The sequence below is a fragment of the Glycine max genome, chromosome 11 (genome assembly GCF_000004515.6).
Source record: "Glycine max cultivar Williams 82 chromosome 11, Glycine_max_v4.0, whole genome shotgun sequence".
Taxonomy (NCBI): domain Eukaryota; kingdom Viridiplantae; phylum Streptophyta; class Magnoliopsida; order Fabales; family Fabaceae; genus Glycine; species Glycine max.
Genome location: NC_038247.2, coordinates 11,068,434 through 11,085,401, shown reverse-complemented (window position 1 = coordinate 11,085,401; position 16,968 = coordinate 11,068,434). Strand labels below are relative to the sequence as shown.

General features: G+C 31.4%; 1 protein-coding gene and 1 pseudogene across 1 annotated transcript; both read right to left on the bottom strand.

Moving 5' to 3' along the window:
* Window positions 1–406: 406 nt before the first annotated feature.
* LOC100783129 (nudix hydrolase 9-like) lies at window positions 407–5,026 on the bottom strand (annotated as a pseudogene).
* A 9,136-nt stretch (window positions 5,027–14,162) lies between these two features.
* On the bottom strand, window positions 14,163–16,312 carry LOC100809149 (3-ketoacyl-CoA synthase 12). Its single transcript, XM_003539051.5, has one exon. The coding sequence runs from the start codon at window positions 16,199–16,201 to the stop codon at window positions 14,786–14,788; it is 1,416 nt and encodes a 471-aa protein (XP_003539099.5). The 5' UTR covers window positions 16,202–16,312; the 3' UTR covers window positions 14,163–14,785.
* Between the last annotated feature and the right edge of the window lie 656 nt (window positions 16,313–16,968).

Genomic DNA, 16,968 nt, shown 5'->3' with positions numbered 1-16,968 from the left:
GCGTTCTACTCCGGCAATTGAAAGCTCAGTACCAAATGAATTAAATTAAATAGTATAAAATATAGAAGAAAGTTTACGAAGGAATTTTTTGGCTTTGAGAGGCCACCTCCTCCCTATACTAGCACCAAAGTTAGGTCCACCCTTGCGCAAGTTGAAAAGCTTCTTGAATGTAACATGTCTTAAATCACAAAATGGAATAACTTCTGTAGTTTGAAGCTAAAGATTGTCAGCGCTACAAGTTTCAACGATCAGCCGTCAAGATCATAGACTCATTCGATCATTTTAATGGATAAGAACTGCATATCCTATCGTATACATACATTTATAAATAAATAAATAAACCAAACAAAATGAACAAGCTCAATTTGCAGCATAAAATTCATAGGCAACAAAGCTAAAAGCTTGATACAGGAAAAATATCTCAATCTTAAAGGGCTCCTGTTTACAAATAAATGTATATTATTCAACAATTGCAGCACTTTCCTCATAAAAAGAAGATAATTTTTCTCACCGAAACGGATGCGGCGATAAATCCAAAATAAATATCTCAAATGATAACACTAAAGTGGACTGCAAACTCGTCCAAAATGGACTGCAGTTTGAGCCACTTGAGCTCAAGTACGTCTATCCGTGTTGGGTAGGGTGGCCATCGGATAGAAGCCATTCGAAATAATATGCTATAAAATATAAATACAACAATAGAATTTTGGTATTGTTCTCTAATTAGAATTAAAATTTCACCTCAATAATTTGTGTTGACATTTAATGGAAACCTTACTACACAAACTATCAAGATGAAACTCTAATTCTAAATTAAGAATAACACTAAACACCTAAACAACTGCATCTAAGTTTTGTCCTTATTTTATTTGGGTATGAATTGAAAACAAGCATTAGTATAATCTATTGAAATGAAAGAGAACATCTGTATAGCATTCCGTGGGAAGATTTATGTCTCTTTCAATGGGAAGGGAAGTGGAGAATCAACACGGCAATGTCAGCATCAAACTACATACGAAGGAAAAATCCTTGAAGGCATGTAGTGCTACCACGATTCTTGACAAATATGAGTGCTACAAATTTCCATCAAGTAATCTTCCTGGTGTCAACCATCAATTTATAGAGAGCAAATCCAGGCATCCTAGAAGTCATGTTTTCTACTTCAATCTGAAAGATAAAAAATCAAGTTTTAAATATAGGCATTAAAAATGACTGATTTAAAGTTTTATTAACAATAAACTAGCTTTTATCTTTGAACCATCACGTTTATTAGTCCCAATAAATCCCATGATAACCTAGAGAAAGAAATATCACTAAACAAGTAGCTATGTCATTATCATCGATTCATCATGCTACAGCTGCAACCCACCATGGGGGGCTCTTCTTAAGTCTGAACCAATCATCATTTTGATGTGTGCCTTCTGTTGCATAAGAAAAAAAAAAAGCCCACCAAGGCCATGCTCATGTCTCTTATTAATGCCACTATCGAAATAATGCAAATGTTCTTAAATGGAAACAGCCAAAAAATAAGAATGAAAATAATCACATAATTGTTATTAAGAATGAATTTCATTAACATGATAAGAACAAGCTTTAGATTCACCATTGGAACATCATATAGCTGAGTTGATTCATAGCCATCTTGTGTGCTAGAATAAAACTGCTGAACTTCCTTTGAGTCAAGATTGCATTTGATAGAGAAAAATGCAGCTGGTCTCACATTCAAATTCCTGCGAGATATACCAATGAAAGCCGGGATACTCTACATGACAAAAGATCAAAATTAGATACTGACTTTTCAAACCTATCCAACCCCAGTTTAAAAGGGAAAAGGGACAGGAGATTAATATTAGCACAACCAACTGAAATTTTACCAGCAATCAATTCACTAAGAGAACAGGTGTATAACAAAAAACCAAAACATATAAATCAGAAAGTCTACCAAAGCTAGCATACTAGGTGGCTCTGAAGCTCACTCACTTGTAAAGGTAAAAACCACGTATGTTGTTTTCACTCATAGTAATACTATCAGAGTAGGAATTATGAAACTTACAAGGGATGAAGCTGGCACTCCAATTTCTTCAACTACTTCATGAACAATGCTGTCAAAAATCTCCTGTGAAACCTTAATGTTAACAGATTCTGTTAACTCCTTGTCATATTGATGAGATGTTATACCAATTTCTTGAGGCTGTCAATCATTAATAAAGAAAAATCAATGTATAGCCAAGTCATTGCATAAATTTTATGAACATGAAAAAATTATGGGCTTCTATTCAGTAATCAATTAATCATTGAACAGAAGACAATACAGTAAAGTAGAAAGAGCAAAATACAATACGGTACAGCAAAAAGGAGCATATATCATGACAAATAAATGCATCACACCCCCAAAAATCAAATTAAAGACTTATTTTTGAACTAACTGTCCATTACATATCTATTGTAGAAAATAAAGGTACTACTGCAACACTAGATAGCAGCAACAGAAAGGATTTAACACATCCATTTCACCATTGAATACCTCAGGGTGGCCTCCAGGGAAAACAAAATGTCCAGGAAATTCACCAACATTATTACTTCATTGTAATACAAGTATTTTGTTGTCATTTGTCTCTACCACTGCACCATTTCCTAGTGGGCTGGAGGTGTGCTAACAAAGAACAGAATCATCTGAGGAGAAATAAGGATGAAGCCAAAAGATTGACAAATAAATCGATACCAATTCAAATCAAAGAAAGGATGGAAGAGGAGGAGGCAGATCCAGAGGGAACATAACTCAACCCTCATCCCCTTCCCCTTGATCCCTTCCTGATGATTTTATTGGACATCAAAGCAACTTCATTTTGAAAGTCAGGTGTCACATTATACTAAGTTCAGGTGCTAACAGTTTAAGGTCACAGGGTAACCACAAAATAGTAGTACTTGAGTTAAAAAGAAGGCAGAAAATTGTAATGATTTACCTTCTGATGGAAACAGGAACCTTTCCCACATAGGACTTAAATTTGTCCCCACAAAAGTCCTGGAAGAAAGTTTAACCAATAATTAATAAATAGAGGGAAGTAGAACTGATAAGCAAAAATAAATCCAAGGAGAGAATAGCAATAAGATTCAACTATGCTTGGTTTCAGAAAAACACTAAAGATAACTGTACAGATTTTACAAAATTTGTTGCAAATAACATCAGAAATTTGTATGTCAGCTGATACACACACACAAACAGAAATTGTTTAATATATCAATCGTGCACATGTTTTTTTAGCGAAAGACCACCGTTATGTTGAAATTTAATTTGGAAATACAAAAAGCTTCTCACTAATTTATCAAATATAACTTTTAACTATTTTCTACCTATCAATCATAGATGCATATTAAAAGTTATAGAATCATTCAATGTTATAGGATCATTATCATCTTATCAATATCACTAACCATGCTAAAAAAAATGAAACATTTAAAAGAGAGGCGCTGAGATGATACCTATAATCTGTCAAACCTAGGTGGAGGCATAAATGTGGTTCACAGACAGATCCATCTCCAGATTCCAAAACATACCCTCCATACTGTCATATTTGCAACAAAAATAGATACACACACTCTGTTAGGGATAGTCCTTGACAGGGCCTCAAACTTTACTCTAGCTACAATAACACCTCACATATATTCATAAAAAGAGAAAGGACTAACGAGAGAGAAAGAGAAAGAGATTGAGGTCATTGCATTATATTGTGGAATATGTACATAGGCCCTATTTGGATGAACTTTTCCATAAGCACTTATATATGAAGAAAATAAGAAGGTAAAAAGAATTGAGCTTCTCACATTAGTCACATAAACTACAATCAACTTAATGCGCTTAACTTCTACAAAAGCTCTTTTCATTTGACTTTTGCAAAAGCTAAGGTGCATAAGTTGATCAAGTTATAGAGAAACTCAATGCATTTTTACTTTTTTTATTTTCTTCTCCTATAAAGAAGTTTATCCAAGGGCCATAGACTAATAAGCATGCCATGATCCCAAGGGCCAATGATGTTAGGGTCAAATAGCATTACGAATTATTAAATTAAGCCTTTATTGTTCATCTGGTCCATGCCGTAAGAGGACTATTAAGAAACCAAATAATAAAAAAACAGGGCCACCAACGAGCCAAACACACATTAATAAGGATAAAAAATACTCATGTACTATGACATTAATTAGTTAATATCTTATATAAGGAGATACAAGGTTGGGGAAGGGTGAAGGGAGGAGGGAGGAGGAAGAGGGCGCGGCTTCGAATCCCCAACCGACATTTCTAACAAAACTAACAAACTAGCATTTGCCGATAAAAAAAAAAAGAAGAAGTAGTTAATATCTTCAGTAGTTTAGCAACCGGAATCTAATTTAATAATTAATGTCATTATATTTTTAACATTACTGCACGTATGGTTATTAGTTGCCAATGTCAAGGGTTATGACTTGGATTTTGGTGAATTACAGTAATTTCAGAGAAGGTAAGAATATCTCATTAACAAGGCGCGCATACCCTGAACTTCTTTCCATTGAAAAACGAATTGTTCTTCTGGCTCCTCTGCTCCCATATCTGCACAACGGAAACAGAAAAATATGGATAAGAGGAAACAAAAGCATAAAACGGAATGAAAATTCCAAGTACCTAATTAACGCACGCACGCGCAGAATACATGAATGCATCACTTGTAAAAACGAATGTTAACGAATGCGATAAAAACGAATGTTAACGAATGCGATCGACCTCGGAAATCGTATTCTCCAAGCTGACCTCAGAGTGGGGGATCCGGTCGTAGGCTTCGCTGCATGCCACAGAAACCTTCAAAAGCGATGAGAAAAAAGTTCGTTAGTGAAGCACGTTTGAGGCGAGTCGTGAGGATTCGGAGTGAAGCGAACCTGTGAAAGTGAAAGTCCAGAAGTACATGACACTAGAAGCGTGAACGAAGAAGTGTCGTCGGTGCTACTCGCTTCCTTCTCCATCGCAACGTCGACGATGCTAACTCCGACTCGGAGAGGTTTCTCCTCTTCGAAGATACATATTGGGCTGGGCCCGTTGATAGATTAATGGTAACATTTGGGTTCTAGTTTGGGTAACTATTGGGCTTCTTTGTTTTCAATCCTGCGATTTTCTTTCTGCACCCGAACTTTTTCTAATACACCCAAAAATGGAGAGGGAAAAACTAAAAATACCCTTACATATAACCCTATACGGATTGTCAATCCGAACCCGTAAGTCCCATATGGATTACCAATCCCCATATTATATTAAAAATATGTTTTATGAAATAATTTAAAATTAATGACCCATGTAGGTCTCAAACATGTGACTTTCATATTATTAGAACGATACTCTAATCAACTGAGCTATATAAAACTTCGTACCCCATTGCCCAGAGGCTCTTCGCTATGCGAAGGTATGGGGGAGGGATGTTGTACGCAGCCGTACCCTTGCATATGCAAAGAGGCTGTTTCCGGATTCTAATCAACTGAGCTATATATAAAACTAAATTTTTTATGTATATTTAATACACATATAAGTTTACATAATAAATTTTGTATCAGTAATTTTTATATTATAATGTGTTTTTTTACATATATAAATTTTTATTAAACCTATTATTTTTATTTAAAATTTATACATGTAAAAAATATTATTAGATAAAAATTATTATTACATTTTTTATATTATTAGATCAAAAATTATTGTGTAAACTTATATGTGTATTAAATATATATTAGAATCTTTAGTATTATATATAGCGATGTTAATTATTTTTTAACATAATTAACCTATTAGTTTAGTTGGTTGGAGTGTTGTGTTAATAATGCAAAGTCATATAGGTTCAAGACTTGCATTGACCATTTGAAGAAGAAAAAGTAAAAAAGGATAAATTTGAAATTTTTAAAAATATGTTGGGTGTAAAAGAAATTTGAATGGTGTAGAAAAAATAACCCTTCAACCCTAAGCTTTATTTCCACTTTTAGTCCCCAAGTGGGATCGCAATATGAAGCTATGCTTGCACTCTTAAGCTTTATATTTTTTTATGAGTAAAAATTAAAGATAAATATCAATGTTTACAGTATAATAATAATTCACACATTATGTAGAAACAAACTATAAACTTATTATATATATATATATATATATATATATATATATATATATATATATATATATATATATATATATTATTTTCAATTTTCTTTTCATCTACCTGTGGGACTAGGAATTAAACAAATCTTTTGTCGCATCCATTGAAGTGTCTATACCATAGGTGAGAAGAGAGACATGTGAAAGGAGGAAAGAGAATAATAAATGTGATATGTAATGTAATAAGAAAGAGAAGAGAAAAATTAACAAGAAATGTGTTATGTAAGTAGATATGAGAATATGCTAAATCATTCACAAAAACAAAAGCTTGTGGTTTAACCTACCTTATAAAGTCTCTCTCTAAAAATTTTAAAAATTAATATACATATTACACTTACATTTTTAAGATCTTAATATTCTCACACTAAAAATAAAATAATATGAGGTAAAGTTTGTGAAATTTAAAAAGTCAGGACATAATCTGTGAAAAAAAGTTAGACAAACAAACAATGTAAAATTTTGAAAGTAAAAAGGCAAAAAGTATAATTTAATTTTCTTGCCACATCAATTATCATGTTAACAATGTTTTGTGCAATCACAACAATAGTCCATATCTACAATACTCCAACACATCAATAATCAACATTTTACATTAGTGGTGTACTAATGACAAGATAAAATGTGCGAAATTTTTTAAAGTTAAGAAATAAAATATGTAAAAAAAATTAAATGACAAAAATTATGAAATTATGAAAATTGAGAGGCAAAATGTATAATTAAGTCTATAATTTTTAATATTTTTATATATATATATATATTAAAACATACATTTAAAATATAAGAAATGAAATAACAAACTAAATATTTTAATTATACTTTGTTGTTATTTATATTTCATTTTTTTCACATATATACTTTTTGCTTAAATATTTTTCAGTTGTTTCTTGAAGTTTTGTTACTTTTATTTTTAGTCTTTTAAATTTAAACTTACTTTTTAGTCTCTTAATTTAAAAAAAAATATTATTTTTAATCTCTCTTCGAAGAAAATATACTTTTCATTCACCCCAAAATCAATTGATATTTTTTTTTCACGAAGAAGGGCTATATTTTTTTTAAAAATTGAGGAATTTAAAAAAAATTAAATTTAGGCGATAAAAAATAAAAGTGACCCAAAGTTTTTGATTAGTTGACCCAAATTCAAGAAGCCAAAAATATATTCAACTTATTCTTTTCATAGGCAATTTAATTTGAAGTACTCTTTGACATGTGAAAACCTCTCCCAGCTAATTAAAGATTTGAACTTTAAATAAGAAAAATTTAATAAATATTATTTTATGTAGATGGATAATTTTTAATTATATTGTCACCGTTATTTGTTTTTTTTTTTTGTTTCTTTGACATATAAATAATGAAGATAATGGATATATATATATAATCATGATGGTTGACTTAATAAAACTTCCATTTTAAATAAAATTATTATGCAAAATAGACCGTTAAATCTTGTATCCATATAAATAAAATATTTTTCTAAACTTCTACCGAATAAAAATTGTTTTCGAGGACAAATAACAGAAATTGAGATGCAAAAGATCAATCATATATATAAATAAATTTTAATGTCATTTTCATCCCTTTTTTTAATAGCCCACACTCTGTAAGGAAGATCACGTTCCCTTTCATTTTCTCGAGTTATGAAGATTTGTATTGATGTTAATGACTTTAAGTTATGGAGATTTTATCATGTGCTCGAATGCTTATTGCTTAAGGGTTACGACGTTAAAGTACAACTTGCAAGGAGTTTTTCATGCATATACAATTAATAATTTCCTTCGTCTTATCCATGTCCTTTTCTAACAAGACTCTGAAAATTATGAGTATTTAATATGCATAAAATAAAAGATATTTGAAGATTATTTTTCTTATATTAAAAATATAAATTAAGTATAAAATACAAGTTGTTTTTTTAAAAAATAAATTTAAAGAACATTAAAATCAATTTATTTAAAAGAATTTTATTTGATAATGATAATTTAAGAATAACTTATTTTGATATAAAATAATTATTAATTAAAATATGAGTCCGACTAACAAGTGTCATTATTAAGGATACAGGCTGAAAAATTAACACATATTTTTTTTATAAAAAATTGTGTTAGAAATGTATTGAAAATCAAGATGAAGTTGCATTGAAAACACATTTTTTTTTATATAAATAAGAAATTATTTAATTCTTATAATATTTTCGTAACTTATTTTTTCCCATCAAATTATTTATCTTATTACATACTTATCCCTTTTATCATTTTTTTCTCTCGAAATTAATTATAAAAAGCGGAAAATATAATTATAAGTAAATTGTTTAATTTATATGTACACTATAAAATGTCTTACAGTACCAACTAAATAATTAGATTATTTTTATTCGAACTAATAGCATAATTATGAGTCATAAATTTTTTAAGAGTATTTAATTAACGTACTTTTAGGTATATCTTGAACTTAAACTTAAGGTCTCTAATTAAGTTAAAATAAGTGTGTGTCAGTTGATTTATAATTTACTAATTATGTGATAATTTTTTTTATTGATATAACTTTTAAGATAATTATTATTATAAAAATTTACAAAATTAATATACACCATTATTGGTTCAAGGAGAGCATAAAAGTCTTTTATACTATGGCTACTTATTCTATTTACATAATACTAAAATTTAAACAAAGAAATTTAGCTGAATGAATAAAGTGTATAAGTGTTATAGATTTTTTTGTACTATTGTCTTATTCCTACGTACAAAAAAAAAATGCTACTAAAACTTATTATAGAGAACGTTGCTTTTTTAAGGTCAAATAGACATTATTTGTCATACATAAACATTATGTATACACCATTTTAACTTAACTTAAGCATTGGAATCAGATATATATCCACACCGGTCCAGTTAAAGGATCTGGCAGCAAAGGGAAAAAGAACCACCCATCTGTAGTGTTCCTGGCCTCAAAATCAACAAGTGTTATTTAATTGTATGATGATGTACTCTTCAGGAGAGCATATATGCGTGGCTAGCTCTTGATGATGCTCTGAGTGTTTTCCCAGTTTGTCTCGAATAAAAAAAGGCGTTTGATCGACTTCTTTACCAAAAAAAAAGAAGATGAAAAAAGGAGAACAGAAAATGTGTTGAAGTTCTACCACCACAGCCAAACATTCGGCGGATAATGCAAGATGATAAATGAGACGTAGTCAATGAGAGCCAGTCACCCACACACACTAGATGATTTGATTTCTACAATTCAACAGATTCCATTGGGCCTTAATTAGACTCACGCTTTTGTGTTCTTTTCGGCCAACCCGCGGGGTTCTCTTGCTTTGCAAACATTTATTGTATTGTTGGGTCACTTTAGTGGAGAAATTATTAAGGGATTTTATTTTAGACTAGTTTTCGTTAATCTTTAATACTTTTTCTAATATAATTGTTGTATTTGAAAAAAAATCTTTGTTTTAAAATGAATGTCGTCTTAATTAATATAATATTGATGATTTTTTCTATTAATAAGTACTCCCTCTAGTCTTTATCATAAACACAAAAAAAAATAATTTTATAATTATTAAGAAATTAATTAATTTATTAAATTTTATTAATCTCAAAACAAAAATAAGTTTTTTTTTCTCTAAACTATCTTTTATTAAAACTTGATATATCCATCATAAAAAAAATATTTGACCTTATTAAATGAAAGATATTTTAAAGATTTTTCTTATAAATAAGATAAAGTTAATTAATTAACTTTTGTTTATATTTGAAACAAGAAAAATGACTTTTTATTTACTTATAGAAATGACCGGAGGAAGTATCACACTAGCTTTTTAATGTAATATTAATAATAATGTTAGTTTTGTAGAATTATTTTTTTTTATCTATTTATTAAATTTTTTTATCCTTGACCTCTATAAAAATATTTAAGACAACACTTGTACATTTTGGGACAAAGAAAGTATAACCCCTAATACAACTTTAAATTCTAGACCCAAAAAGTAATTTTAAAATCTTTTTCAATGCAAATCCAAACATATAAAATTTTATCTAAAATCAACTCTAAATTCAAAATGAATTCGTTAATGTTTTTTTTATATTGAATATCAACTCTTAAAAATAAAATCAAATGCACACTTAATAACTGATAACTGTTATGTATAGGTATATTTTGGGATTAAATTATGTAGAAATTGTCAATTTTTCTCTCTTATTTCTTCATTTTTATGTGAATAATTGAAATTTTAACATCAATTAAGTTTTTGTGTAGAAAGTGTTCAAATTTGTGAATTTACAAATGTTTGGTGGATAATTGGCCCAAAAAAACGAAGTAAAGCCTAAAGAAGTAAAATTGAAAATCTGAAGTTGCTCACTTAGCACGTCTCAAGGGTCCAGCGCGATGCAGTTGCTCAGTGGACAATGCACGCTTAGCACCAAGAAGTAGGGAGAAGTCTGAATCGTGAAGGCATGCTTAGCGCAAGTCATGCGCTAAACCCAAGATTACCGTCATACTGGTTAAGCGCAACAATCGTGCTTAGCGCAAAGGTTGCATGAAAATCAAGCTGAAGTGCACTTATAAAATAAAGAGAGAGAAAAAGGAAAAAACACACAGAAAATTCAAGAGAATACAATTCTTTACAAAAGACAAAAGCCAAAAGCAGAAGAAACAATCATTATGAGTTATTCCTTCCCTCCATTCTTTTTCTCAATTACCCATTTTCTAAATATTACCCTTTTGCAATTGTAAAGTTTCTCATGACAATGAGAGACTAAAATCTCTTTTTGTTGGAAGCTTAGCAGTAAATTGCTATTGATGTAATTTCTCTTCCTATTTATTTATAAATATTACTTTTTCATTATTCCTTTTTGTGCTTAATTTTATTGTTTGTGGCTTGGTCACCCATTTGCATGGTAAGTTCTAGGGATAACTTTGAAAAGTGTTATTTTCTAATAGAACTGAGAAATGATACTAAATAATTCATCACTAGGGATAAGTTGATTTTGTTTATCTTGTTATACATCTCTATTTTTAATGCAATTTAACCGTTTTATCTCTTAAAGGGATTTGGAGAAAAAATAGATAAATTTGACTCTTTCACTTGAAAGATCATAGTTAGAGTATATGAATAGATGCATGTCAAAATTGGAGTAAACATAAATAGAGAAAAATCATTAACATTACATCAAGAGCAACTCCCCCAACATTCTCATCTTCTAAATTAACTTATACAATAATATTGATTTCTTTTATCTTTTCTATTTTAATTCATTTCCTTTTATATTTATTTTTCTCTCTTGTTTATTTTAAATTAATTTATGCCAATTTATCTTATTGTTTTCTTCATAATCTTTTAAACTAATTTATTTATTGTTTGAAAAATATATATTTACCTATCTAATTACAAACAAATTTTTTATAAATTCAACACTCAAATCTCCCTTTTAACTTTAGTACTTGAAACAATTTAATATATTTGTCCATCGTTCAACAGTTACTAATTCTACAAATAGGTAGGCGCAAGGCCCAAAGGACATATATCAGCTCATAATAAAATTTGAGCCACACACAAACACATGTATGTATTTATGTATGATGAAGAGATTGATCCAAATGATAGACATGTAGTGGTAGACCACTTAGTAATTTCTTCACTTTGTGACTTCTTCAAACGCTTAATTGATTGGTCGCGCTACCGTTTGCTGTGCTCTTTATGTCATCTTTTGTCTTGTTGCTCGAGTCTTTTTCGGCTGACTCAACCAAAATCTTCATGGTTTTTCCTTTCCCAACCTTCTCCATTTGTATATTAGAGAAATAATACATAAATCATTTAAAATTTTATATATTATATCAACAACTTTTATTTTTTTGTTTTTTTATTACATTATAAACTTTATTATACTTATATTTTTTTGGTATTGAATAACATATTAGATACTTACAAAACATTTGCATTATTATTTATATATGTTGCTCTGATTTCTTCACTGTTTTGCATCCTAAGCGGCGATTAAAAGTGGAAGACTCTGAATGATATCATCCAAAAATGGACCACACACAAGTTACCATATATTCTACTAGCTAGCTGTCCTCTGCTATGCATAGTGGGATTTTTTTCTTGCCTTTAGAGAAAGGACCACAAACGACATGCACCTAACTTATGACTAAACAGTTTTTTCTTTTCGGCCCTAAATTTGACAGTTCAAGTTTATCCTTAAATGACAGAAACATTCTGGTAGTGTTCTGCAGTGCCATATTGATATATACACAAAACATTTACTTGTATTTGTTAATCCTTTAATTTAGACACAATTATTTAAGAGTTGCATGCATGCATAAAGTAAAAGTTTTACATCGTTAACTATTCAGTTTAATATGATTTTTAAAGTGTTACTATCAAAGTCATTTTACTATATACTGTATAACAAAAATGACAGTTTCTGTGATCAATGACATTGTAATTCTTTTTACACATATATTCATTATTTAGATCGATCATCAAGTTAATTAAAACGGTTGAAACTTGAGCTCGTTGCTGTTTGGAATTTTTAAAACGAGTAACACTTGTAGTTGTAACTTTCAAGCATCACAGTAAATTATGGGATCGGTGCTGTTAGAAATTTATTGCATGTCTATTGAGGTCAGTTTTTCCAGCACAACTATAGTCCCACAAGTTGGGGCTGATTTTCCCGTATGTAAATGTTTTATATTCTAATTTATTATGTTTGTGAATAAGAGGCCATTCACAAACCATGTGTCTCAAGTGGCATGTCTCAACTTTGCAGATATTTGATTATGAAATTTCTTTTTTCTTTCTATACTTGCTAAATGACTGTTTCATATGTGAGAGAGACAGTTTACGACTTTATGTTTATTACCATGCCATTTGGTCGATGACACTTTTTTTGACAGAAAGAAAATCATATCATTTCAGTATAAATAAGATCGAGTCTCAATACAACTGAGAATCAAATGAAAAATATGGTGAGTAACATATAATATCTTGATGTCCTAGCAAAGTGAATGAGCAACACGGTCGATGACACTCTTTGGAGTTAGGAGTATTACATGGAACAGTTATTCTTTGATCGAGTTTTACATTTTTTCTCTCTTATATTTAAACTTGAGACTATATTTTTTTAATACTAGAATTTTGAATAACTGGACATGAGTTTTTATCAGCTCTAATGAGTGTTCCTTTATTTTAAAATAAATTTAATATCCCTGGGCATAGTTTGAGAATTAAAATTTTTTAAGTATATATCGGAATACAAAGTTAATTCCAAGCACAAAATTGAGTAACAAAATATATATATTGCCTGGACTACTAACTGATGTTATTATATATCAAAAAGCCTTTTAAATAATGCATCAACCATATATATATATATATATATATATATATATATATATATATATATATGTATGAGAGAGAGAGAGAGAGAACTCCATTAATAGAAAGACACTACGGCTCAAAAGGCCTTATCAAGCCATTACCTGGTCACTTTCGTGCCCTTAATTTCTAGGGCTTCTTCAAATCCTGTACACTGAGAAAGAGGGGAAGTTTCAACAGAACACAATAGATTTTTGCCATTCAATTTTTCAGTAGTTGCAAATCACTGCTATTTAATCTACGCTCTGCTCCCTCATAAAATCGTTATAAAGTAAAGGCAAAACTAGACATTATTTGATCTCAGAATTTCTTTGATAAATTAACACATTTATTAGTAAGTTCTAGGTAAATGATTGATTTCCACCGTTGTTTTATAAGCATTTATTCCCACCCGTTAGATTTACTCAAATTAAATTGTTTAAAAAAAATTTAATTGTGTACCATTACTTACCTTTATTCCAAAGGAAAAAAAATGCAGTACGTAGTAGTAACACGAAAACACAGGCTGTCGTCCTTGTGTATAAAATTAAATTCGTCTGTTCAAAGACCTGAAGCAAAGTACTCCAATGGAACCCAATTCAAAGTTGACTACTTGACTACACCATTTGGCAAGAGGAAAAAGAACTGAACAATACATAATGCAAGTATATAATAAAACCCATAATCTATTAAACAAGATCTAACCAAAACAATATTACAGATATTTTTGTCGTTTTCTTTTTGTGAGGAAAAAAAAAAAGAAAAGAAAACTCGTTATTGTAACACATTTAATTTAAACAAATATAATGCAAACCAAAGGTAAAAAAAAAAAAAAAACCATAATACTACCCTTTTGACAGTGTGGCTAGAAGCAGCACACATGCACCTTATTGGGTAATGAACCCTAGAGGACTGGGTTCAACAATAATAAGTGTTTAGTTTACAGAAAAATTTAATGCACAATTACATCAATGCACTTGTAAAGAGAGATCTAAAGAATCAGAGGCCCCTTTCCTTTTAATTTTTTTTTTAGAAATACTAACAATATCTTTTTTATGATTAATTAAAATTTATTAAAAAATATCATTTTTAACAAGTTTTATTTCTCATTTAATAATTTTTTCTATATAAATGAGAAGTAAAACTTAACAAAATTGATAATTTTTAATAGATTTTAATTAATCATCTTTAAAGAAGAGTATCAAAGTATAGCTAGCATTCATTTTTTTTTTCCTTTGTAGCTGGCCAACATGCATACTAATACACAACATCATCAACAATAATCACTTGAGAAATTCTGGAAGATGTTCGTAAGTGAACGGATCATCAACTTCATTGATCCAACCATAGGTCTCCATGAAGGGGTTGGCCAATGACTCTGGTGGGTACTCATCAATGCAATCGTCCCACACATTGGCGTCCCCCAAGTCCTTCATCACCTCCCACAAACAGCTGTTACATTTAAAGCCCGCACCAAAGCTTATCATGAACACTGCGTCCCCTTTCTTCAGCCTCTTCTTTGCTTCCATGTACGACAGCACGTACCACAAGCTACTCGCCGACGTGTTCCCGAACCGGTGCAGCGTCATCCTCGCCGGTTCCAGGTCGTACTCGCTCAGATCCAAGCTCATTCCGATCCCGTCGATCACCGCCTTTCCTCCGGTGTGAAGGCAGAAATGGTCGACTCCGGTTCGGAAGTTCAACGGAGATTTCGTCGCTCCGGTGCTCGCGACGGACTTGGGAGCGTTAGTATTCTTGTTGATTTTTTTAACAAGGGAGGCGAACATAAACCTCAGAAGCTCACGGATAGGTAATATCTTAGGTGCTATGACCCGAAGATTATCAACGAAGGCTCGGGTGGCAGCCTTGGGAAGAGTCTTCCCAAGATGAAACCCAAGCCTTCCTTCAACGTCTTCCTGCTGGATACAGCAACCATAAGCTTCTTCTCTAGCACCGTGATGCGTTCTCACCAAACACTTTAACCTCAGCATGGCTTTGTCCTTCAACGATCTTTTGTTCGTCAAAAGAATCGCGCAGCCACCAGAACGGAAGAGACAGTTGGCGAGAATCATGGATCTGTCGCTTCCTGTGTACCAATTTGGACTCAGAGACTCAGAAGTGATCAACAGCGCGAGCTTGTTACGCTGCGTCTTGAAAATGCTTTTGACTATGTCCATTGAGATGAGACTAGCGCTGCAGCCCATGCCGGCGAGGTTGTAGACTTTAACGTCGTGGCGCATTTTGTAGTGGTTGATGATTCGCGAGGAGAGGGAAGGGACGGTGGCGAGCATGGAGATGTTGACGACCAGGACGTCGATTTCGGAGGGGGAAACGTTGGATTTTGCGAGGAGTTTCCCGATGCTGTCGTGGAAGAATTCTTCCATTTCTCCAATGCCGTCGCGCAGTGTGGGAGAAGCCTCGCGGCCCTCGAAGATGTTTCTTGGGGCGTACGTTTGTTCACCGATGCCGGAGCTGACGATGGCTTTGAGGAGGAACCGGTACTCGCTGGGGCCCAGGTTTTCGGTGCGTCTGATGAGCTTGCCGCAGAACTCGGTGCCGAGCATTCTGTCGTTGGGGGGCTTGTAGCATTGGTAGTTTAGGATGTAGCACTCCCTGTCCCTTTTCTCGTCGAACATCTTCCAGATGAGGAAACACGCGTACAACGTTGGAACCAGGTAGAGTAGGTAGAGCAACTCCATGGGAGTGTAGAGAGAGAAAGGAAGGGAAGAGAAGAATATGTGAAGGATATATGGAGAATTTTGGTAGATTAGGATTTTGAAGGAGTGTGTTTTTATAAGATGGGCGTGAATGAGTTGGGGCATGTGAAGAGAGAGACCTTAGACCCTGTGTCATGTCAATATCTCAACCCCCAACAAACTCACTCACTGCGTTATAGTTAAATTACAAACAAGATTAATTCTAAATCTTCTTCTAATATGTGTTCCATACTCAACTTATTCTTATTAGACACCAATAGAAGTAAGGGATAAATAAATGAAAAAACATATAACAAGTGTATAAAATGATAGTGTTCAAACAATAACTAGCTGATAAAAGTGATATTATACTTCATTTTTTAAGTTTGGTTCTTATGAATAAATATAAATATGATTGAAAGAATAAAATATCACTAAAAATAATCAATTAAATTTTTTGATAAAAAATTAATTATCGATAAAATTAATAAATACATCAGATAAAAAAACAATAATGTTCAAGTATTATTTCTGTTTTTTATTTATAAAATGAAATTTTACAACCTGAGAAAGATAAATAACTTATGTGATTAGTATAGAGAAAAATTAAAAGGGATATCGATGGAATATTTGTAGTTTCTACCAAAATATGATCATCCTAAAAAAATAATACGACAAACACATTTTGTAATGTCAACCCTTGTTAAAGGAGTCATAGCATGTGCTTGCCCGTTGGGCATGTCTAGCAGTTTAAGACGTTGTCTGAGTTT

Excerpts from the sequence above, each read along its gene's own strand:
- LOC100809149 (XM_003539051.5), bottom strand. The coding sequence starts at position 16,201 with ATGGAGTTGCTCTACCTACTCTACCTGGTTCCAACGTTGTACGCGTGT.